This window comes from Rhineura floridana, chromosome 20 (assembly GCF_030035675.1).
Source record: "Rhineura floridana isolate rRhiFlo1 chromosome 20, rRhiFlo1.hap2, whole genome shotgun sequence".
NCBI lineage: Eukaryota > Metazoa > Chordata > Lepidosauria > Squamata > Rhineuridae > Rhineura > Rhineura floridana.
The window spans coordinates 1,372,299-1,397,315 of NC_084499.1; the positions used below are offsets into that span (position 1 = coordinate 1,372,299).

Here is a 25,017-nt window from a genome sequence, read left to right on the forward strand (position 1 = left end):
CAGCTAAGATATACTCAAATGAGTGCTTACTCAACTAAGATTTTTTAAAATCAGTTGACCAAATGAAGAGTTCATGTGATATCTCCTTTATCTGCAAAATCAGTTGACCAAATGAAGAGTTCATGTGATATCTCCTTTATCTGCAATATGTAGATACATTTATTTATTTAACATAATGTATATATCACTTCATCGTCAATAACCTCTAAGTGGTTTACATGGAATATAAAATGTTAGTTAAAAATATTGATACAATCAAAATATTAAAAGCAAGTTCACCTAAAAAAAGTTTCAAAACAAAAGTAAAATCAGCAGTTGTTAAAAATATACACAATAAAATAAAAATACATCTTAAAATTACATGTCTGGGTAGGTTTGCCTAAACAAAAATGTCTTTAGCAGATGCTGAAAACAATACAGCAGAAGCACCTGCCTGATTGTTAATCAATGGGCAGGGAGTTCCAGAGATGTCAATGTTTACCTGCCTTACAGGCTGTTGTAAGGATTATTTATTTATTTATTTGATTTATATCCCACCCTTTCTCCCAGTAGGAGCCCATTATTGAGATAATGTATATAGTACACTCAAAAGTGCTATATAAATCATCATTAGCTGTACCACATTTGGGTTGGTAGCCTGGGTCAAAAGGTCAGCATTACACCCTTAAAGGATATTATAGAGGGAATCATACACAGGTATGGTAATGTGCTTACTCTTAGCTTACAAAGGTTGCCCCCCCCATCCTCCACCCCCCCCCATCCCCACCCGCTCATCCCTTGCCCTGGCGTTACAGGAAGACATGATTAACACAGAAATCGAGTTAGTGGCGGAGAAGAAGTTCAGGGATAATTCACTGAGCATCCAGAAGAAACAGATTGAAAGGATCCGCACAAAGGATGCCAGCGATAGACACCGGAGGATGGTGAGTCCTGTGGGAGGAGGGTGAAGGGGGTCCCACTTGGAATCCTGCTCTCTTTATGCCACAAGCCCAGGAACGGCACACTGTTCTCTGCAACAGCAAAGTGGAGCCTCCATGTTCAGAGACAGCATACCTCTGAGTAACAGATACATTAGGGGCCAAGAGCAGGAGAGGAATCTTGCTTTCATGCCCTGCTTGTGTGCTTCCCAGAAGCACCTGGCTGGCAACAGGATGTTGTGGCAGATGGAGACCTTGGTCTGAACCTGCCCCTTTGCTGGGTGTTTCTGCTGCACGCCAGTGATCCACGTGTTCCTTTTTGTTACCAGCAAGCCCGGCGTGACGTGAACATGGACTTTCCCACCCTGATGGGCCGTGACGGACTGAAAGGTATTTTCTGTATTACTGTATTTTAACTATTTTGATGTGTTTTATTTATTTTGATGGGTCTGTGAATCCATAGCAATAAACTAACTTCACTAACTAACAGAACAACCAAGCTGAACAGACATCTGAGCGCTTCCAAGTCCTCTAGGTTCATCAAGATTCAGCTAGAGGGATCAGAGATGAGATGATGATGATTTCTTACCTGCCCTTCATCACAGGGTCCCATGGCAGATTGCATCAATTTAAAATGACAATACTTAAATCAGTTAAAACAAATTACAGTCAGGATAATAGGGTGAGTCCAATATGTATGTAGGTGTCAAAGGACAGGGAAAAGAGGTGCATCTTCACACCAGATGCCAGAAGCATTCCTGTGGGGAGGGAATGCCACACTTTAGGGGTTACCACAAAGAGTGCCCCCTCCCAGGCCACCATCCCCTGAATTTCTCAGGGTAGTGCAACTGCCGAGAGGTAGTTCTGATCATAACACCTAAGAGGATCTGCAGGGCTAGAAATGACTGTTCTGCCATGTGGGGCCTGAGTCATTTAGGGTTTTAAATGCTAATGTGAGCACCTTGAACTGGGCCTAGAAACAAAGCAGCAATCGAAACAGGAGTCACATGAGATCTAGTGGAACCCCAGCTAACAATCTGGATGCTACATTTTGGACCAGTTGAATTTTCCATGTTGTTTTCAAGGGCGGCCCCACGTGGAGCACATTGTAATAATCCAGTCTTGAAGTTAACAGAGCTAGGGGTGGTATTCAGTGCCAGTTTTACTCAGAGTAGACCTATTGAAGTTAGTAGGCATGGCTGACATAGGTTCATTAATTTCAGTGGGTCTGCTCTGAGTAGAATACAAACTATGGGGTACAGTGGCCAAGTCATCTCTATCCATAGCTCACTAACCAGCTGCAACTGGAAATAAGGGCTCCTAGCCAAGGAGGCTACCTGAGCCTTGAGTGACCATGTTGGATCCAGGAGCACCCCCCCCCAGGCCACGAATCTGCTCCCGGATTGGAGAACTCAGGACACCTCCGTCTTTTCAGGATTCAGCTCCAATCTAACAGTCCACATCCAGCCCATCATCTGTCCTGCTTTGCGTCTCCTAAAGCAGTGGCCATGCTGGATGGGGCACCAGGCTGGGGAAGGATGCTCTGGGGATTCTTAGCTGGAAGGAACTGCAGGCTCCCTTCGTTTCTTTCTGACCTCTTTTGTTGCTTTCCCCGACTCTCAGGTGCAAAGCTGGAGGCCTCCAAAGCCCAGATTGAGTATCAGAGTCTTGTGACCATGGAGGTGGACAAGATCAAGTGCGCAGTCCAGTGTTCCCATCTCTGGGTATTGTAGTTCTGTGCCCCTTTGGCTGCATTCTGATGTGATCAAGCACAGTCCGGGCCCCTGGCCCAGGCTCGGAGACTGAGCTCCCAGAAAGCAATACGGCAGCATTGTTGGGGATTGACAGGGCTCGTGGACCGGCTGCCTCTTTCTAGAGAGGGACCCTTTTGGGGGGCACGTGCAGAGGTCCCAGGTTTGATCCCCAGCAGCATCTCCTCTCAGAAAGATCAGCAGGTGACAGGGAAGACCTTTCTTTCTGCTGGAGACCTTGGAGAGCTGCTGCCAGTCAGAGCTAAGCATGCCCAGACTAAAGCACCTCCTGGCCTTGCTGTTTCCCTGGGGAGAGCCCCTGCTTTGCATGCAGAAAGCCCCAGGCTCCACCTCTACAGCCTCTGCTTTCAGAGGACCAGGGAGCAGGGGATGGGAAGGGGAAGGGCACCCCGGAGAGTCACTGAGAGTCAAAGCAAATGATAGCCGTGGGCTAGCGGGACCGATAATCTGATCCAGTATAAGGCAGCCTTGTCCTGTGTTCTGTCATTAAGGCGAAGGGTGGCCAGAGTGCTGGGATACCCCACGCGATTGGCAAGGAGGAGCAAGACAGGAGTGAAATGTTGAGGTCCCCAAAGAATCCCTTGCCCCCATGTTTACTTTCAGGCCTGCCCCAGATAGGCTATATACCATTTCAGGCTAAGGAGAGGGGCTCACATGCTTGGATTCCCTGCATACAGAAAACTCAGTGTCAAGGAGAAGGGTTGTAACCTGGCATGCTAGTTTTCTATGTGTTAGGGTTGTGGGGTTTTTTTTGGGGGGGTAGCAACTGAGCCCATGCCTGCATTCCAAATGGTCCTCAGACTCGTAGCCAGAAATGTTGAGGCGAGTGGGTTCAGGAACTCTGGGAGAGCTGTGGGTCTAGAAGCTGCCCCCCCCCAAGAATCCCCAGCACCTACTGCAAAAGTTATGCAGTGTGTTTTTGTTTGGTAGTGCCTTTGTGCTGTCGTTGTTCACAGTTCTCATTCGGACCTCTCTCCCCATCCCCTTCAGGATATTGCTGGGAGGTTCATGGCCCAGAAAAAGTCTGAGGAGAACTTGCAGCAGCAGATTGCGGAATGTGAGAAAAAGCGGAGGGAGCTGAAGGGCCAGTTGAAGGAGCTGGAGCTGGAGCAGGCCGAGCTGAAATTCCACCAGACCCCAAGCTCCATCAGGTACCCACCTGCCAGCAGCAGATTGTGAAGCTGCCCAGGGGAGTGGATGGCGGGGGGGGGGAATCCTCTGATGGCAGCAGGTCGTCTTTGCACATCCATCCTCCTTCCTCTAGTAATGCATGTTGATCCACCACCTTCAGATGGGAAGCTCACAATGAAAGAAGTGTACCTCTGAGCATGTGCAGAGTGCCCTTGCCTCGCTATGGGCAACTGCAGCCTGTCCTTCTTACTCTTTACAATTAAGGAGCGGGGCCTTCCTTTGGGGAAACGCCCTTCGCTCACGACTGGCAAAACTGAAGGAGCACAGATGGCGCCACTCTGAGAATACAGAGGGCTGCATTCTATGTTAATCCTACTCAGAGTAGACCCACTGAAATGGAAGGAACTTCAACATCCTGTGTCCCAGAAGCCCACAAGCAGGACCTGAGTGCACCTGCTTTCTCCTTGCCCCCCACCCCAGCAACTGGATGGCCTTAAAGGGAGATTAGGCAAATTCATGGAGGGTAAGGCTCTCAGTGGCTTCAAGTCACAATGGCTGTATAGTACCTCCAATAATCAGAGAGCATCTGTCTCTGAATACCAGTTGCTGGGGAAAAGACTGGGAGAGGGCTACTGCACTCATGATCCACTTGTTGGCTTCCCAAAGGCAAGCAGAGTGTTAGACTACATAGGCCTTTGGGCTCTTCTTAGGATCCAAGTGGCATTAAGGTAGACTACCTCTAAACATGGAGGTTCCATTTAGCTATCCTGGCTAATAGCCTGCGAAAGACCTCTCCCCCTGCTTCCTCCTCCATGAATTGTTCTAAACGCCTTCTAAAGTCCTCCTGCTGGTGTGTGTGTGTGGCTCTCCCCTCACAACATCTTTATTTGTTTTTTTTACCATTTTTTATTTATTTACATCTTGTGGTAGCCAGTTCCATAAGTTAACTCTGCGTTGTGCGAAGAGGTCCTTCCTGTGGAATGTTCTGAATTTCTTGCTAATCACTTTCACTGGATCATCCCATATTTGAGAATTATTACAGAAATAATTATGAATTATGAGGAAATAATTGCCTCTCTGTTTTCGCCATACCACGTGTAATATGATAAGCCTCTGTGAAGAAGTTTCTAAGAGGAGTTTTGAGTAGGCGTAGGGAACAACTCTGGAGGCAGGCTGTAGCTCAGCGGTAGAGCCCCTGCTTTGCATGCAGAAGGCCCCCAGTTCAATCTCTAGCTAAAAGGACCAGGCAGTGAGTGACGAAGGGAAAGGCCCTTCTCGATCCTGGAGAGCTGCTGACGGTCAGCCGGGTCAAGGAGGCACACAGTACCCACCTGGTATAAGGCACCTTGTGTGCCCACATGAGCAGGGAATGCTGAACTCCCTTATCTTCTCCTGCAAAGAGTTCAGGTCACTGTATTGTCCTACGAAATCAACCCCAAAGTCCATTTTAGGGCAAGACCTTTATTAGGCCAACAAAAGTGTCATAAAACTGGGTGCAAGCTTTGGAGTTGCCCAGAACTCTCCGTTTTGGGGAGCTCAGAAAGTTGCACTCAGTTGCATGACATCTTGCATTGCCCTTAGTATTTGCCTGGGACATACATTTGGGGGGGGGCAAGTCCCTTTGTCCAGCCAATGTTGCTGTCCTGTTCCCAATTCCTTTCCAGCTCCAGGAAGTTGGAGGAGGAGCTGAGGACGGTTCTGGAAGAAGAGGAGGAGCGGCTCAAGAAGGTCCAGGCCCAGGTGTGCCAGAACCAGGAACTTCTGCTCCATTTTGAAAATGGAGTCGACAACCTCATCATGAGGCTGTGTGGCATCGCCAGGCCAGGCCAGGTGCGTCGGCAGCATCGTCCAAACGTCTCTGAGTCCTTCCCACCAACAACCTTGCCTCCATTAGGGCAGAAATCCTTCCGCATGGAGAGATCCTTTAAGGTGTTCCTGGAGAAAAAGAAATGACAAAGGCTGCCATATGCGCCAAGCAGACGCTCCCAGAGGAGTCTGCTTGTTTCATCTTTGTGATTTACCACACCGGCTGTTTGTCCCCAAGAGCAGCCTCAGGTGGGATGTGGGGATTCTTCCTTGTCTCTCTCTCTATTGCAGCCTTTCCCAAGAGCTTTTGGACTAAAAACTGCCATCAGTCCCAGTCAGCACAGCCCTGCTGCCACCAGGCCTAGCATCTCATGGTGGTGATGACTGGAGCTGATGAGAGTTGGAGTCCAAAACAACTGGGGGGCGCCAGGTTGGGCAAGGCTGCTTTGGCAAGCATGGTTGGGTCATTCACACTCTCAGCAATGGGGCCACCACTAGCAGTCCGTGACCTGACCGGGTAAAAAATGTTTCTCTGGAATTATATTTTAAAATTGGACATGACGTTCATTAGTAGAAAGCTAGAAACGAAAGTGATAGGCTTGGCTTCAGCTGGAGGTATGAGGGTGGAGAGTTGGTGAGGAAAAGGCTCTGTTTCTCAGCCGTAACTTCTCGATTTCAGGAGGAGTTCCGCGGGGAGATAGGGGACATGTTCGACAAGCTGCAGTTCTGTGAAACGAAGCTGTTGTATTTGGTCAAAGCGACAGCCCAGTTGCCGATTTACGACTTCAGCCAAGAAGAGTACAACGAGGTAGGCTCTCAGTCAAGCAGCCCCCTCCATGAACCCATCTTCCGGTAGCAGGTTAAGTCCTGCTGAAAGTTAAAAAAAGAAAAAAGGAAGATTCTGTGCCAGGAAAGGTTGACGCTTTCCTGCAACCTGCACACATAAAGAAAATGTGTACATATTTGCATATGTATCTGTAGTTTGCTCAATGTATCCTGGTTTTGCTTGCCATCAGGGAGGGACAAGGGGCTCTGCAGGGCATGCTCACCTCCCCCACCCTTGAAAATATTGTCCATCCAGCCTTCGGCTTTTTGGCTAGTCTCATCTCAGACCTATTTGTGTGCCTAGCAACCAATACCACTCCTACCAAGGTAAAGGGTGAGAACTTTTGCCCTGTCTTTGAAGTCATAGAATCATAGAATAGTAGAGTTGGAAGGGGCCTATAAGGCCATCAAGTCCAACCCCCTGCTCAGTGCAGGAATCCAACTTAAAGCATACCTGACAGGTGGCTGTCCAGCTGCCTCTTGAATGCTTCCATTGTTGGAGAGTCCACCACCTCCCTAGGTCATTGGTTCCACTATCATACCACTCTGCTAGGAAGATTTTCCTGATGTTCAGTTGCTTCCTGCAAGAGCCCATTATTCTGTGTCCTGCACTCTGGGACGATCAAGAAGAGATCCCGGCCCTCCTCTGTGTGACAACCTTTCAAGTACTTGAAGAGTGCTATCGTATCTTCCCTCAGTCTTACCTTTTCAAAGCTAAATGTCCCCAGTTCTTTCAGTCTCTCCTCATTGGGCTTTATTTCCAGTCCCCTGATCATCCCTGTTGCCCTCCTCTGAAGCTGTTCCAGTTTGTCTGCATCCTTCTTAAAGTGTGGAGTCCAGAACTGGATGCAGTAGTCAAGATGAGGCCTAACCAGTGCCAAACAGAGGGGAACCAATACTTCAAACAATTTGGAAACTGTGCACTTGGTTTCTTTTTCCTAGGAGTAGAACTTTGCACTTATCCCTGTTAAATTTTTCTTTTGTTTTCAGCCAAATGCTCCAGCCTATCAAGATCCCTATGAATTTTGTATCTGTCCTGCAGGGTATTAGCTATCCCTCCCAATTTTATATCATCTACAATGCACCTCCTCATCCAAATCATGAATAAAAAGGCTGAAGAGCACTAGGCCCAGGACTGAGTCCTGTGGTACCTCGCTTGTTACCTCCCTCCAGTTTGAGAAGGAACTATTGATAAGCACTCTTTCAGTACGATTCAACTGTAGAGCCACCTGATAGTTGTTTATTTATTATTTTTATTATTTATTTCTATTTATTATTTGATTTATATCCTGCCCGCCCTCCCAGCAGGAGCCCAGGGCATTGTTCCAGCCAGCCCACATTGAGCTAGCTTGCTAATCAGAATATCATGGGGCACTTTGTCAAAAGCTTTGCAGAACACAGGATATATTATGTCCACAGCATTCCCACAGTCTACCAATGGAGGTTACTGGATCAATAAATGAGATTAGTCTGGCAGGATTTGTTCTTGATAAATCCGTGGTGGCTTCTTCTGGTAATCAGCCCAACAAAAAAAAATTTATTTTAGTTGCCAAGGATGTTTGAATGACTTTAGGGTATTTTGGGGGTGCTAAATCCAAAAATGACATTAGTTTTGCTGAATTGGCTCTAGTTTTTGAGATAATGGATACCTCTCAAATGACTATTGTACCCCAATATGACCTGTAGCTGCTGACATATGCAGCAGGGTTTGGTCTGTCTTTTTACTCTTGAACATTGTTTTGCAAGTTTATCCATTGCATATAATATCATATTGATACTTTTTTTTTTTTTGAAGAGGAATATGAGTTCGTCACGAAGAGGCTGCTTAAACAATCCTAATGCATTCTGCTACATTTGTGGCGAATACACTCTGCAAAAACAAAGAAAAAACATCACTGACTTTGTAAAACAAGCATATCTTGCTTATTTTGGAAGCTTGGAGATCAAGCTAAGTCTTGGGCTCCCCATAACGTTTGCAAAACCTGTGTAGAGTGCCTACGACAGTGGAAAAATGGAGAAAGGAAACGTTTAAACTTTGGTGTGCTATGGTGTGGATAGAGCCGCAAAACCATCACGATGATTGTTATTTTTGTGTTGTGAATGTGAAAGGCTTCAATCGCTACAAGAAACATAAGTGGGAGTATCCTGATTTGGACTCAGCAAGGCGACCTGTGCCACACAGCAAAGACGTTCCCATACCAGTGTTTACCTCACTGCCTGACCTTCCATTGTCAGATGTTGAAGAAATGCTGGACGTGGAGTGTAGCACAGGTGGTAGCCCTGGAAGTGGATATGAAGAAAGCTTTTCAACACCTGAGCAGTTCTCCCAAAAAGAACTCAATGATCTGATACGAGACCTCAGTCTGTCAAAGCAAGCATCTGAACTTTTATCATCCAGGCTAAAGAACTGTCTACAGCCGGAAGCTAACATAACAGCTTATTGGACAAGAGAGGAGGGACTTCTTCCATACTTCAGCCAAGATGAAGAACTTGTATACTGCAATAACATTCCTGGACTTCTTCTCCAAATGGGACTACCGGAATATCGACCAGAAGATTGGCAGCTTTTTATAGACAGCTCCACCAGAAGCTTGAAATGTGTTTTATTGCACAATGGTAACCGCTATGCATCTCTTCCAATTGCTCACTCAACAAAACTTAAAGAAGAATATGAAAATATCAAAATGGTCTTGCAGAAGCTCTGCTATCATGAGCACCAGTGGTCTATTTGTGTTGATCTAAAGATGGTGAACTTCTTGCTTGGGCAGCAAAGTGGATACACGAAGTACCCTTGTTTCATCTGCTTGTGGGATAGTAGGGCAAAGCGAGATCATTGGGAAAAAGTGACATGGCCTTCAAGGGAACACATGACTGTAGGTGCAGCGAACATCATTAACAAGCCATTGGTTGACAGAGAAAAAATCATTCTCCCACCACTCCTTATCAAGCTTGGACTGATGAAGCAATTTGTTAAGGCCTTGTACAAAGATGGTGATTGCTTCAAATACATTTGTAGATCGTTCCTTGGACTGACTATGGAAAAACTAAAAGCAGGAATCTTTGATGGTCCTAAAATTCATAAACTCATCAATGATTTGAATTTCACTAAATTTATGAATGATGTTGAAGCTTCTGCCTGGTGCAGTTATGTCTCAGTTGTCAAGAACTTCTTGGGTAACCACAAAGCAGACAATTATGAAGAACTGGTGCAAAACATGCTCGCTAACTTTAAACATTTGGGTACTAATATGAGCATAAAGGTACACTATCTCCAAAGCCACTTAGACAGATTTCCGGATAATCTTGGTGATTTTAGTGAGGAACAAGGGGAGAGGTTCCATCAGGATATAAAGGTGATGGAGGAAAGGTATCAAGGCAGATGGGACAGACACATGATGGCAGACTACTGCTGGAGCCTCCAACGTGATTGTCCTGATGCCCCACATAAAAGAAAATCGTACACACAGCGTTTTTCTATGCATTAATTGTGATTATCTGAATCAGCTTACTTTGTTTTAATGTTATTGTACTGAATACAACGCCATTAGGTATTTCATGTGTTTACTTTTGTATGATTTGAGACAGTTTCCATGTCATTTGTGGGTAGGCTATGCCTGACCATTAATTTTTTTGAATTTGTTATGTTTTTCAATGGGGGCATCCATTATCTCAAAAATTAGAGCCAATCTAGCAAAACCGATGCCATATTCGGAATCAGCGACACAAAGTTACCCTAAAATCGATCAAACATCATTGGCAATAAAATTAGTGTTGACCAGTGCATTGCCTTGTTTTCAAGGTGCTTACAGACTGACCACTTTATAATCTGCTCCAGTCAGTAAGGGTTACAGGCATGGAAAGATGTGTGGTCCTTGTGTACATGGTGGAGAGGGTGCATATATATGCCCTCATATAATTTCCACAACTGGCACACTCTAATTCTAATCTCTGATCTCTGCAGACTTTTATACAGGTCAGGAATCTCCTAGAGGAAAGTACCAGAGATGAACCGCAGAACCTGAGAATCACATATGAGGACGATGAAGAAGATGTCAGAGGTAAGCCTGTGTCAATCTGCATATCAGCAGGGGCCACAGAAGCTCAGTGCAGGAGCAGCTGCTTTCATGTTGCAGAATTCCCCATGTCTCCATCTGAAAGTATCCAATATAGCAGGTTTTGGGAAAGTCTATTGGCCTGAGACCGTATAAGACAGATTCATATGGTTTCTGGAAATGGATCACCCCGGCCCCAGCCAGTTTGGTTCCTCTTCCACCCCACAGTTCACTTCCACAGAACAAATCCTAACGCTCTTATTTCTGGAATCCACCTCCCATCAGCACCAGGATGGTCAAGATGATGGGAGCTGGACTCCAATGGCTGAAAGGTGACAGGTTCCTTACTCCTGACATAAAGAATTTCAGGATTTGTGATTTGACACTGTATGACTACTTCTGTTTGAGATGGCTGGTTCCCCACCCCCTACCCCCAAATCAAGAGCCCAGAGACAAACTGATTTAACAGCTAAAATAATGAGGATCTTGTGGCAGCTTAAAGACCAACACTGCTACCCCTCTGGAAATGGTTTAATATCATGGGGATCCTGGGAATTATAGTTGTGTGGGTGAGGGCAGCTTGGTGATCTCAGACAGATATATCTGTCTGCATTCCTCCCCAAATCACTGCTTGAAGTGGGAGAAGCAAAGAAGCAGAAGGGTTTTGCTTTCAGCTAGGCAAGATTATGGCCCTTGAAAACAAGTAAGATATCACGGCAGCACGCCCTGCTTTGACCACTGCCATGCGTTTGGAGAGAACCAAGGCCTGCTGTCAAGGGCAGCATGGCTGGGCATCCGCTGAGGGCCCATACCCCAGCAGGGGGTTCACTGGCAAGAGCCCCCAGGCCCTGCTCCTCAACTGGACTATTGCAACCAGGTGCTGCACCTGCCTCTTCCTCCAGCTCAGAAAACAGTGCTGACTGGTGGATCATCGTTTTACCCTCTGGTTGGCAAGCAGGCAAGTGATGATGACGATGCAGCAGCTGGAGATAATGGTGGTGAGGAGGTGGAGGTCCTGAGGGAGGGGGTGCCGTGGAGGATGTCTTGTCCAAGGACCCTCCAAATCCTGAAGTACCACTGGGGGAAGCAGTGACAGTTAAAGGGCTACAAAACCTGTATGTGTGCAATGTAAGTACAGGCAAAGTCCCTCCTAAAGATCCATTTCTTTGACCAAGACTGTTTTATCTATCTATCTATCTATCTATCTATCTATCTATCTATCTATCTATCTATCTATCTATCTATCTATCTATCTATCTAATCTAGTTGAGAGCACCCCCATTAACCACTCACCGCTATTTATGTATTTAAATCATCTTTATCCTGCTCTTCTGCCAAAAAAGGCTCTGCGAGCATCTTAACATAAAAACAACAACAACAACCACACCCCTGCCTTCATGGGTACAGTCTAACACAACACAAAAGGAAAATGGATTGGGAGGGACAAGGAAATAAGCAAACTCAGGAGCAAGGTCTTGGTTACAGGTGCTTCTAATGGCCAGCTGGGTGGGAAAAGCTCAAGGAAATGAGGAAGAGCCAAAAGTTGCTGGTCACTCTGCTGTGTGGTGAAGTGGGCCTGCATTCCTTCCCTCCCCCAGGAGTGTAGTTGTTCAGGGTCTCGGGTGTGTGTGTCTTAGACCCCTTCATTTTTTTGGGAGCAGGGTCCCTATGTCTTCAGCATCCTACAAGCCAATTGGAGTTAAAGGAGGTGAGTCAGCCAGTGAGAAGACTCTTCTCAGTAGCTAACACTCTCTGCTTTCATGATGATTGGCTCCTAGGGACATCTGTTGTTATGGGAGAAGACATTAACAAGGATCCCATTCTCAACCCAGCAGCAAAAAGGGACCCTGATTCTGAATTTGCCAGTACACTACTGTTCTCTCCTCCTCTACTGCAGCTGGGTGGAATGAATGGCTGTTTCTAGGTGACTTCTATACTGTACATACTCTGTGCTGAAATAAATAGAAAGGCATAATTCTGTACCAGGATAATCTGCAATCCAGTCAAATTAAGCACTATGGGTTGTAGCCAGTGCTAATCCTACTTAGAGTAGACCCACATGAGTAACTTAGGCCCATTAATTTCACTAAGTTTACTCTGAGTAAAACTGAATTGGAGAGAGTTATTTAAGTCCCATTGATTTAAAGCACATGCTTAAATATCTTGCATTGAAATTAAATTAATTTAAAAGTGCTTAACTTTGGCTGATTGTGAGCTATGGGTACATATCTTATTTTTAATGACAAGAATTTCTATCCAGCCTTTCTGGCACAAGCGTACTCAAGCTGCAACACAAAAATACAAAGAATAAAATATAAATAGCTCCTGAGTTTGCTAAGCTATTGCTCAGGAGCTTTCAGTGCAGCCTTGAGAGCTAGAAACCTGCTTTTTTATTATTTTAATGAACCCTGAGATTCACAGGATGCTGAGTTCTGCACCCAGTACCAGCCCCCCTGCATTGTCCCGGGGACCTTTCCCCCCCTTTGTGTTGAAAAAGCTGCAATGCTACAGCCACCTCTTGTATCTCCATCATCAAACTTTAAGTTGTAAGTGCCATAAGGCAGCCTACTGTCTTTAGTGTGACACCTTATGTTATTGAAGGAGATGTATTGAAAATAACAAGTAACCTTTTAATTCACTCAAGGAATTCTTCCTCCTCCCTGCACCTCTCCCATTTCCCCCCTTTTGTGTTCCATAGTTTGTTCTTTCTCCTTAAAACATTCCTTCTTTTTTGCAGAGGCATTCAACTTTGCAGACATTGACCACAGCTATGTGCCCAACCGAGAGGAGATCAAGAAGCACGGCTTGAAACTCATCGAGGACAAGACAAAGGTTACCAAGAAAAAGCAGAGAGTCTCCTCCAAAAAATGAGCCTTCCCAGATCCTACCCTAAGTTATGTCCCCTCTCCCAAAATCAAATTAATAAATTTGTTTTGTTTCTTTGGTCGGTTTGTGCATGCGGCTCTTCCGCTATACCCCACCTAGGCAGCGGCATTTCAATGATTAAAGAAAAGGGTGGGCATGCTTGCCACACTCCGTTTTCACCCCAGGGCTCACTGCCCCCTCTCACCCTATTGCCACTGTTGCCAATTTAGTGATCCCCCTCCTATATCTAGGGGTTTTAGGTGCATGTCTGGTGGCGAATTTTCCTGTCTAGTGGCTAGTGGGAAATTTCCTGTATACAGCCTCTAAAGTGCTACTTGACTATTGTTACATTTTCTGTTGCAAGCCATGGCTAGCTGGCTACTTCTTTGATTGAAAGGACACCAGAGTAATGAACCCAACCCCACACAATGAACCAGTGACAGAGAGCAGGATTATTAAGTGAAGTCTCCAAATCCTCTGGTGTGCTTGTTTTTTAAAGGTATACAGACAAGAAGGTTCTTGCCAACTGGCTTACTGAGAAGGAAAACATGCAGGCAACATTCTGCTCAATGAAAGTGTGATGCAGCCTAAGGGGTTTTATTAAGCCCTACTAACTTCCTCCTTGCAAACCACAGCTTCCTCTCACAGAGCAGGAACTGTAAGCCTCAGAAATAAATGAGCATGCACAGAGTGCCCCTGCCTCACCAATGAGAAACCTCTGTCAGATATCCTTTGTGTAAACACTGCATCTTATAATCATCACAGGAAGAGCCTGCTGGATCAGTCCAAAGGCCCATCTAGTACATCATCCTGTTTTCAGACTAGCCAACCAACCAAACATACAGACCAAATGACACAAAAAAATTGTTCTTTCAGCTCTTCTGGCTCGTATTGCAAACATCAATTTTTCCATTAGAGCTAAGTGCCAAATTTGAGAGCTGCCCTCTCCTCAAAAGTTTTCCCCTTTCCCCCCACCAACAATTGCTAGTACTTTTAAATTCTGTTATCTACAATCATGCAAAAATGTTATCAAACACGGTGTCTAGCAGGTTAAGGTCAGATTTTGGTGGATTTGGGGCCATGGGTTTGGTGGTGGTGGTGGGGAAAGCATCTTGTTAGCAACGCTGCCTATTGCCCAGTGCTGAAGGTTCTACTCTGTCGTGGGCATCCTTTTGGTCTGGCGCAGTTTCAAAACCAAGGAGGTGTTGGGATTTTTGGGGTTAAAGAAGCACTACAGTCTGCTAGCAACAGTTCAGAGGGAGCTTCGCCCTTGAGTAGAATGGCACTGTGACATTCCATGTATATATTTTTGCATCCATGTGCGATGCCCAACACCACAACAGTGGGGACCACCTCTTCATTGGCAGCGGTGGTGGCAGCAGCAGCATTGTGGCCCACACTGTAGCCACAAATAGTCCCATCGCTATGGCTCCCAGCCCAGCAGCCATTGCAGTCACCTGGATCAGCACATGGAACAGGAGCAGCAGCTCAGACACCCCCTCTCCACCAACTCAGGATCGCAGTACCTCAATGCCCGTGTCTCCCCATCTGAGCCAAACCAGACCCTGCGGTCCTCATCAGAAACCCTTCTCTGTGTGCGGCACCGAAGGGAGGTGCAGAGGATGACCACACGAGAAAGGCCTTTTCAGTGGTGGTCCCCCATCTGTGGAATGCTCTCTGCTGTGGAATGCGCCTGGCACCGTCCTTATTGGTCTTCAGGTGTCAGGCTAAGATATTTTTGTTCTCTCAGGCATTTGGTAATTAAGCCTTCTATGGGGGTGCTCATCTTTTAGTGGAGTGGGCAGGATTTGTCCTTATGAATATGTTGCTCGATGAGCATTGCATGTATTTTGTATTGTTCGCTTTTTAAACATTTCTGGTTTTAACTTGCCTTTACATAGCATATTTTATTTTGTCAAGTCACTTTGCAGCATGTTTTTTGTATAAAGTGACCAATAAATGTAAATAATAATAAATTATTGCCAGTGCCAGACATTGAGTAGCTGTGGGGCTCTGCTGCTGCGTCCAGAGAGCACTTATCTGCAGGCCAGTGGGGTGAGGGCCCAGTCTTCTCAGGTTGGGCCTGGCCCTGTTTCCGACAGGGTGTCCCCGTGTGACAGTTCTATGGCTGGTGTAGGAACCCCCTGGTTGCAGGGGTGCTGCCGCAGCCAGTCATATGCTTTAAATGTATGGTGTGGATCTGCCCCCCCTCCCCCCGGATTCGGATGTGGTGGCTGCCTGGGCTCCTGCCCGCCTGGGCGTGCCTTCATTCCCTCCACCGGCCCAGTGGATCCAGGGCTTGGGTTGCATTGTACGGTAATCGAGGTAAGGAAGGGTCTCATTCCATAATGCTGCTAAACCTGCAAGGTCTTGCAAGGTCTGCCTACCCAGCGTGCCTCTGAGCGCGTCCAGAGAGCGCCTGCCCCTTTCCTCCAGCTGTCTTACACCTAATTACTTGTAAAGAACAGCAAGATTTCGAGGAGGGGAAACCACCCCACGTCGCCCCCCCACCCCTCCCAGAGTGGCTTGCATCCATGCCAGAGCGCGCTCGGTGGAAAACGAGGGCAAGCCGGACGGATGCGGCCCAGAAGCACGTGCGCCTGGCAATAATTCTGTCCCTCGAGGGCCTCCGTAACGAGCTCTCCAGGCTCGCTTTCTTGGTTGCTAAGCGATGAGGCTCAACGAAGATGACGGGCAGCACGGCCGCCGCGTTCTCTTGCATTTGTCTTCCTCGCCTTGCCGTAGGCCGCTCTTCTGCTAACAGACTTATAAACTAAGTGTAGAACTTTTCTGTCTTCCTGGTCCTTTCTGTCTCACTCGGACATAGAACTCTGACTGAAAGCGCACAGCCGTCATCTAAAGACAGGTCTTCTGTCTTACTGAGCCAGAATCAAGTGCGGTACTACAAAGACTCAAGGGGGGGGGGAGCGGACCGCGTTTCTTCCCTAAATGTCTCTCAGGTGCTTTCCGTAGTAGCGGCGGCGGCTTTGACGCGTTGCGCCGCCTCCGTGTCTCTTGCCGCTCCCCGTAGGTTGCCACCCAGCCAATATGGGGCCGCGCCCTCGTCTCCTGGTTGTCCCTCGCGAGCCGCCATAGGCCGTCTTCATTTACTCGCTCGCCCCTCCCTCCTTCCCTTTGGTTGCTTAGAGAGAGAAAGAGGCCGAGGCAAGATGGCGGCGGCGCTGGCGGCCGAGGCGGCGGCGCTGGCGTTGATGGCCGCGCGGGGGCCTGTCCCTCGGCGGCCGGCGATGTAACCTGCCTCGCCTGCGAGCGAGCTCCCTTCCTCCCTCCCCGCCCCTCCTCTCCCCTCAGGGCCCCGCCCAGGCCGGCCCTTCCACAGCAGAAGCAGCGCCGCCGCCGCCTGCCAGGATGTTTTCTGCCCTGAAGAAGCTGGTGGGCTCGGACCAGGCCCCGGGGCGGGAGAAGCCTATCCCAGCGGGGCTGCAGTCCATGAACCAGGCGCTGCAGAGGCGCTTCGCCAAAGGCGTCCAGTATAATAGTGAGTGGCTGGCGGGGGGGGGCTCTGGGGGGGGCAATAAAGAAAAGGGGTCTCGGCCTACTGGGAGGGGCGATGGGGAGCGGTCGTTGGGTGGCGGGTCTTCCGCCGGCGGCGCCGCCTGTTTGTCATCGATTGGGGAGATATTAGGAAGTTGGGCGGCTGGCTTTGAAGGAATGGGGCGCAGCCTAAGAAGCAGCAGAACTGCCCCGCGGCAGGGCCAGGCCGGAGGGGGGCTACCTGGCACAGCCTCAGCTTCCCTCAGTGGCCAACCAGATGTGCCTAAAAGTGGGCCTGGGCACAACAGCAGCCGCTCTCCCAGCCGCTGGTTTTCAGAGGTATGCTGCCCCTGTACTAGTAGCCATTGATAGCCGTGTCCGTTCTCAAACCCTCTTCCGAAGCCGTCCAAACTGATGGCTGCTGCTGCGTCTTGTGGGAAGGAAGCCCAGAGTGAAATTCGGTGCTGTGTGAAGAGGTGCTTCCTTTTGACTGTCTTGAATTCTCCCTCCTAACTGGTTTGCGTGCACGGAGAGGTTCCCCCAGTCGAAAGGATCTTGGTGACACTGTTTAGAGTTTTCTTTTATGGTGGTTGCAGGGAGAGGTGAAGTAGGGGCATGTGTGTGAGTGAGAACACGTGTGACCTAATAGTGCAAGGCTAAGGATGCCAGTTTCAAAACCTGCCTTGGCTATGAAGCATGTGAAATGAATGACCTTGGGCTTGTCACTCAATCTCTGGCTAATCTACCTCAACGGTTGGTTGGGGGTGGGTGGGAAAGAGGTGTGTATGAGAGAGAATCACATATACTTTTTTCAGTATTGCACATAAATGTAACAAATCAATAATAGCTGAAATGAGAAGGATGGATGAGAGTTCCATGTGGAAGGAAGTAGGGCTCGGGAAGGACCCCGTTCTGCACAAGACCGGGGAGAGCTTGATGGATGAACCAGTGGCCTGTCTCTGTCCCAGGTAGTTCATATGGGGCTATATGTGTGGGAGAATAGTGCTAGCCTCTGCAGGAGTGGATTCCCTTTGCGTGGAGGGGATGCAGTGGGTAGGGATTGCTTCTTGCTTTCAGAGGACAAAAAGAGCTCATTGAGGGAAAGACCAGATGAGGATTTGCCCTATTTTGTGTAAGTGTGGAGGGGTAGGGGTGGAGGTGGTGCCTGTGCTTGGGAGGTGGAAGGCTGCTTTGCAGATAATGTTCTTCTGGTTGGGGGGGCAGAGAAGGGCATGGACTGCCTTTGAAGGAATGCATAGAAGATTAAGACTGTCTAAGGGAAGGAATGTGTTTGAGATAATAAAACAGCGAAGTAGCAGAATAAGGGGTGCTAGTCTTAGGTCTGAGGCTTTCTTTGGTTCACCAGAAATCAGCACTTCTAAACACACCGAGGGCCTTAGCCAAGATCCACAACACTGAGAACCAGTTGCTGCAATGTTATATTTAGAAATCCAGGTTCACATCTGCTCAGTCTTTATGTGTAGAATTCATATCTAGGCCATCTGTGCTGAAAAGACACTTGCATGAATCCAGATCACAATGACTTATGTTTGTGTTACTCAAACTCATAGTTGCTTGCCTGGGGCAAGTAATAGTTTTTTTTGCACTAGCAGCTTGTGAAACCAGATGTATTCATGCTGCCCTGGGACACAGAAAGGTGTGAATACTGTTCTTCCTGCCTATGTGCAGGACTGGAAAAAGTCTTTACTTTGTAGGTGGTTCCTAAAAGCTTGATTTTGGTGCATAGTGCTTTAAATTGCTTTTCCCAAGGCTGTGCTCTGTGAACTGTGGTCTGATTAGAATACTAGAATGCCATTTTGTAGCTTATGGTGTCCTTGATATGTCTGTTTTGCAGTTGGAAGGGTTTTTTTGTCCCTGACCTTCTGCTTACTGATGTTTAGTCACTGGTAAGCTGCATAGCAGGTAGGATGCTTGTGTGAGCATATATCCTGTGCATGAACACTTGAGACTAAGCCCTATTCATTTGCGTAGAATTGGCTTCCATATTAAGACAGGTTGGATTACACATTTCATTTTGTTAAGATTGCCCACAAAATCTGCCTGTTTTCCCATCGCTGCGCAGGCACCAGGAAGAGGACTTTTGCCTATTGTTCCTTTGCAACTGCATTAGGCACAACATACTGTAGAAATGTTTGCATCCCATTGCTATCTCTGGGATCAATTGAGGTCATCCTCTTAATGCCATCTTTGTAGCAGCATCTGGACAGCAAGAGTGAATAGGGAGGTTGCATTATTAGCAGCTTCTTGATTGTGGAGTCCCATCCCTCTGGGAAACCTCCTCTTTGTTCTGTTGAGATGTCTCTGTTTTGTTGGGTGGGAGATTAAGTCAGCAGAGAGGAGCTTGGAATGATTCTTCAACAACGTGAAACTTGTACCCCACACAGTTATTTGTTTGTTTCTAAGTTGTTTACTGCCACCAAACCATAGGGATGGTGCAAGCTGTCAACCTTAATTAACAAAAGCAGCGTTTCCAGTTGAAAAGGGGATCTTGGCTGTAAAAGAACAGGCAGCTGTGGCAGCCTTTTAGCTGTTGACACCCCCTTTCAGTAACAAAATCCATCAGGCCGATGTGGAGAGTGTATCTTGTTTCAAGTGGTTCAGTCCCTAATCTAAGGTGAGTCATGCCACTGTTACCTTTTGTTTTTAAGCTTTTTTCAGAGAGGGGGATAGTGTCAGGAATAGAAAGGTGAAGCTATCTATAGTAAAACATGAAAAGCCCCGACTCCTCCTTGCTGGCTCTAAAAAAGCTGGAGATTATTGGTGCAAAACCTGTGGCCTTCCAGATGTTATGTGACTGGCCATTGGTCATGCTGACTGGAGCTGATTGGAGCTGGAATCCAGCACCGTCTAAGGGTCCACAGGGATATGCTGGGATAGAAGGCCAATCACTGGGACTACTTCTGCTTGCCCATATGTCTAGAAGGTCTATTCTAGTCCCTGAGCATTCCATATATCCATTCCTGCCAGAAACAGAAGGGAGGTAGATGTCACCCCATTGTCATGGTGACACCACTTCCTGGTGAAGTTTTGACTTATGACTCCAGTCCTCTCCTGCAGAGATGGTAGACAGATTAAGATGGTCTGCCCCCAGAGATTAATGGAATCGACTGGATTTCTGAATGCCCTGGGGGAGTTCTCAGTAGATAGAGCAAGCGACCCTGTTGAAGCCCTTGTCATGCTTGGAACAGTGGGGTGTGTTGGGTTGTTGACATGGTTGCCCCCGGTGCCCTCTCCAGCATTGTGGAGCCCGGTTTGCACCTTGGTACACCTGTAAGCAGGTTTGCACCTTGTGGAGCAGGTTTGCACCTTGGTACACCTGAAACAGGCTGGATGATGGCTAGAGTGCAAGTGGCAAAACGTGCAGTGAGGCTGATTGGGCACAAGTAAAACATCATAACCGTGCCTATTGTGTGGCAGTGAGCGCGGCAAAGAAGGCCCACTTCTCTGCCTCCATTGCATCCTCAAGTAGCCATCCAGTGGAGCTTTTCCATATTGTCAAGGGTCTGTTGACATCAATTCCAGGAAATGGAGTTTTAGACCCTTCAGGGGTCCACTGTGAATTGTTTCCAAGGCACTTTGAGCGTAAAGTTGCTCGCCTCCATAGCAGTCTTGATGCCCCATCCACATCTCCTATAGTCCCCAGTGAGGTGTCTAATGAATGTCTGCTGCAACTTCTTGGGAACTGTTCCAGTTGATACGGCCTGATGACATGGACAAGGTGCTTGCGGTGATGTGGCCAGCAACGTTTCCTGTTGACCCATGCCCTTTTTGGTTTATTAAAGCTTGCCAAGGGGGTTTGATTGAGTGGATCCAGGGTGTGGTCAATGCATCATTGTGGGAGGGAGTGATTCCAGCTGTCCTGAAAGAGGCAGTGATCTGACCACTCCTGAAAAAGCCCACCCTGGACCCACTCGTTTGTGACAACTACTGCCCGGTTGCAAATACTCCCTTCTTAGGGAAGGTGATTGAGAGGGTTGTGGCACAGCAATTGCAAATACTCTTGGATGAAACAGATTATCTTGACCCATTCCAGTCAGGGTTCAGGCCTGGTTATAGGACTGAATCAGCCTTGGTCATCCTGATGGATGACCTTTATCGGGAGAAGGACAGGGGAAGTGCGACCCTGTTACTCATACTTGATCTCTCAGCAGCTTTTGATACCATTGACCATGATATCCTCCTGGGCCGACTTGGTGAGATGGGTATTGAAGACAGTGTTTTACAGTGGTTCCAATCCTATCTCCAGGGTTGTTTTCAGAGAATAGCATTGGATGACTGTCTTTCGGCCCCCTGGCAGTTGTGCTGTGGGGTGCCACAGGGTACCATCTTGTCCCACATGCTGTTTAACATCTACGGTGCCTTGAAAAGGTAATCAGACCCCTGACCAATGCTCTCATAGTACTGAATTACAAATGGTACATTTGCAATTTCATTCTGTATGATATTTTATTTTGAAACACTGAAACCCAAAATCAATTATTGTAAGGTGACATTGTTGGGAAATGTTTGTAAGAAACGTAAAAAACTGAAACATGTTGCTTACATAAATATTCAACCCCCCACACATTAATAACTAGTAGAGCCCCCTTTTGCTGCAAGAACAGCTTTAAGTCTTTTGTGGTAGGTATGTACCAGCTTTTCACACAGTGTCGGAGGGATTTTGGCCAATTCTTCTTAGCAGATTCGCTCCAGGTTGTTCAGGTTGCTTAGATGTTGCTTGTGGACCACAGATTCTCAGTGGGATTGAGATCAGGACTTCGACTAGACCACTGTAGGACATTCACCTTTTTGAGCCACTCCAATGTTGCTTTGGCCTTGTGCTTGGGATCATTGTCCTGCTGAAAAGTGAATTTCCTCCCAAGCTTCAGTTTTTTAGTGGATTGAAGTAGGTTCTCTTGCAGTGCTTCCCTGTATTTTGCTCCATCCATTCTTCCTTCAGTTTTAACAAGATGCCCAGTCCCTGCTGATGAGAAGCATCCCCACAGCATGATGCTGCCACCACCACAGTTCACTGTAGGGATGGTGTGTCTTGAGCAATTGCACCACACATAGCACTTTGAGTTTTGGCCAAAAAGCTCTATCTTGGTTCTCATCTTACAGAACCTTTTCCCACATTGCAGCTGGGCACTCTCATGCTTTCTGACAAACTCCAGACTTGCTTTCAAATGGTACTTTTTTTTAGTAACGGCTTCTTTCTTGCCACCCTCTCATACAGGCCAGTGTCTGCTACCTGTAGTGTCAGGTCAGTGACCTGCTTTGGATGGGGTCGTACTGCCTCTGAAAGAGCAGGTCCGTAGTCTGGAGGTGCTCCTGGATCCATCTTTCTGGACTGGGATAGCCTGACCAGTGTTGCCCATGCACTGGTAACCTCCAGGCTGGATTACTGTAATGTGCTGTATGTGGGGCTGCCCTTGAGGTTGGTCCGGAAGCTGCAGCTGGTGCAAAATGTGGCAGCGAGACTGCTCACTGGGGCAGGGTATCACCAGCATGTCACCCCGCTTCTGAATGAATTGCACTGGCAACATATTAGCTACCAGGCTAAGTTGACGGTTCTGGTTTTGGTGTACAAAGCCCTTTACAGCTTGGGACCAGGATACCTGAAAGAACATCTTATCCCTTATATATTCAGTTGATCACTGCGCTCTGCAGATGAGGGCCTCCTGCAGATACCATCTTATCAGGAGGTCTGCTCTGTACAACACAGGAAATGGACCTTCAGGGTAGTGACACCTACCCTGTGGAATTCCCTCCCCTTAAATATTAGACAGGCACCGTCTCTGTGTCTTTTTGGAGCCTACTGATTTATTTATTTTATTTAAAACATTTCTATGCCGCTCTATCTTCGAAGAAGCTCAGAGCGGCGAACAATTCCGTGATAAAAAATACAATGTAAAAACAACAGTAGCAGCTAAGAATACCCATTTAAAACAACGTTAGATAGTAAGCCCTATACAATAAAATGATCCTAATCATCTCATAGGTAAAAGATTTCCTAATCCTTAATCCGGGTTAAAAGCAAGACAAAAAAGATATGTTTTAACCTGGTGACGAAATGCAGGGAGTGAGGAGGTTAACCGTGCCTCTATAGGCAGGGAGTTCCAGAGTCTCGGGGCGGTAACTGAGAACGCCCTGTCTCTGGGTCCTACCAGATGAACTTGGGTGGAAGAGGGTATCTTAAGGAGGGAGTTATCGGAGGACCTAAGAAAACGGGGAGGGTTATAAAAAGACAGCCGGTCGGATAGATAGACAGGGCCCAAGCCATAAAGGGCTTTAAATGTCAACATCAGCACCTTGAATTGAGTCCGGAAGCAGATCGGCAACCAATGCAGATGTTGCAACAGAGGAGTTGTGTGAGCATGAATATCGGCTCCTGTTAGCATTCTTACAGCTGCACGTTGGACCAGTTTAAGCTTCCGAACTGTCTTCAAAGGCAGCCCCACGTAGAGTGCGTTGCAGTAGTCGAGCCGGGACGTAACTAAGGCATGAGTTACCCTCGTCAAATCAGATAACTCTAAAAATGGGCGCAGTTGGCGGACCAGTCTTAGCTGGGCAAAAGCGCTCCTGGACGCAGCAGCAACCTGTGCTTCCAGGTTCAAAGCCGACTCCAGAAGCACACCCAAACTGCGGACTTGGGTCTTCAGGGGGAGTGTAACCCCGTCTAACACAGGTACATTCCATGTTTCCAGGTTAGCCTTGCGACTGACAAGGAGCATTTCTGTCTTGTCTGGATTTAATTTCAACTTGTTCTTCTTCATCCAATCCGTCACTGAGGACAGACACTGGTTTAGGGGACGAACGGCTTCCTTGGCTTCAGGGGGAAAGGAGAAGTAAAGCTGAGTATCATCAGCGTATTGGTGGTAACGAACTCCAAACCTCCGGATGACCTCACCTAGTGGCTTCATATAAATGTTAAATAACAATGGAGACAGGATGGAACCCTGTGGAACACCACAGGTCAGCGGCCAGGGGGCTGAACAAGAGTCTCCAATTAATACCTTTTGAGATTGACCTTCCAGGAATGAGCGGAGCCAGCAAAGCACAGTACCCCCAAGCTCCATCCCCGACAGGCGATTAATAAGGATACCATGGTCGATGGTGTCAAAGGCCGCCGAGAGATCCAGGAGAATCAACAGGGACACACTCCCCCTGTCTAACTCCCTTCGAAGGTCATCCACCAAGGCGACCAAAGCCGTTTCAGTCCCGTGGCCAGGTCTGAACCCAGATTGGAATGGGTCAAGGTAATCCGTTTCCATTAGGAAGCGTTGAAGTTGACTAGACACCACCCGTTCCACGATTTTACTTAGAAAAGGTAAGTTGGATACTGGTCGATAATTGCCCAAGCATGATGGGTCTAAGGAGGATTTCTTCAAGAGCGGTTTCACGATGGCCTCTTTCAGACATCCCGGTAGGGAGCCTTGTTGGAGTGAGGCGTTAACTACTCCACAGACCCATTGAGCCGGACCTCCTTTGGCTTGTTTAATAATCCATGAAGGGCAAGGGTCAAGTGGGCAGGTGGTAGGTCTCATTCCTCCAAGGAGGTTGTCTATATCTTCAGGTTGAACAAGTTGAAAGGAATCCATTTTAATTGGACAGACAGAGGCCGAAGGTACATCCATAGAGACTGCATTGAAATTGGCTTCTAAGTCGGAGCGGATCTGATCGATCTTATTCGCAAAATAAAAGGCAAACTCTTGACAGCGATTTGGGGAAAAATCCCTGTTATCCCCAGGGTCAGCTGGGTTAAGCAAGTTTCTAACCACACGGAATAATTCAGCTGGCTGGTTAATGGCTGATGAGATGGAAGCTGTAAAAAAGGCCTTTTGAGTAGATTGTCTAATAGTTGAATACATTTTTGAAAATTCTTTAACGACAAGTCAATCAGATTCGCTTCGAGTTTTCTGCCAACGTCGTTCTAGCCCCCGACGAGTGCGTTTCATCACCATCAGTTCATTTGAGAACCATAAGGCTGGTTTTCTTCTGGAACGCACGAGGGGACGCTCGGGAGCGATTGCGTCGATCGCCCTGGTCAGAGAACTGTTCCAGAGATTGACCAGAGTATCAACAGAATCGTTTACTTGGGAGACAGGGAATTCCCCAAGGGCTGATAGGAAACCATCAGGATCCATCAGTCTC

General features: G+C 47.4%; 2 protein-coding genes across 10 annotated transcripts in view; both read left to right on the plus strand.

Annotated features, from left to right (window-relative positions):
• The window catches only part of CCDC183 (coiled-coil domain containing 183), a 41,949-nt gene extending 28,501 nt beyond the window's left edge, over positions 1-13,448 (plus strand). For 5 of the 6 annotated variants that reach the window (XM_061604538.1, XM_061604536.1, XM_061604540.1 and 2 more), the window contains 8 exons: positions 795-923; positions 1,247-1,307; positions 2,541-2,641; positions 3,680-3,840; positions 5,485-5,650; positions 6,306-6,434; positions 10,413-10,509; positions 13,241-13,448. In XM_061604538.1, coding sequence (XP_061460522.1) covers positions 795-923; positions 1,247-1,307; positions 2,541-2,641; positions 3,680-3,840; positions 5,485-5,650; positions 6,306-6,434; positions 10,413-10,509; positions 13,241-13,374 — 978 coding nt within the window. In that variant the 3' untranslated portion in view covers positions 13,375-13,448. The remainder of the gene's footprint in view (positions 1-794; positions 924-1,246; positions 1,308-2,540; positions 2,642-3,679; positions 3,841-5,484; positions 5,651-6,305; positions 6,435-10,412; positions 10,510-13,240) is intronic. The other variant, XM_061604541.1, reaches the window with a different exon arrangement.
• A 3,007-nt stretch (positions 13,449-16,455) lies between these two features.
• The window catches only part of RABL6 (RAB, member RAS oncogene family like 6), a 61,070-nt gene continuing 52,508 nt past the window's right edge, over positions 16,456-25,017 (plus strand). The window contains exon 1 of one of the 4 annotated variants that reach the window (XM_061603625.1): positions 16,456-16,867. In XM_061603625.1, the coding sequence (XP_061459609.1) occupies positions 16,738-16,867 (130 nt within the window). In that variant the 5' untranslated portion in view covers positions 16,456-16,737. The remainder of the gene's footprint in view (positions 16,868-25,017) is intronic. The other 3 variants (XM_061603624.1, XM_061603622.1, XM_061603623.1) reach the window with 3 other exon arrangements.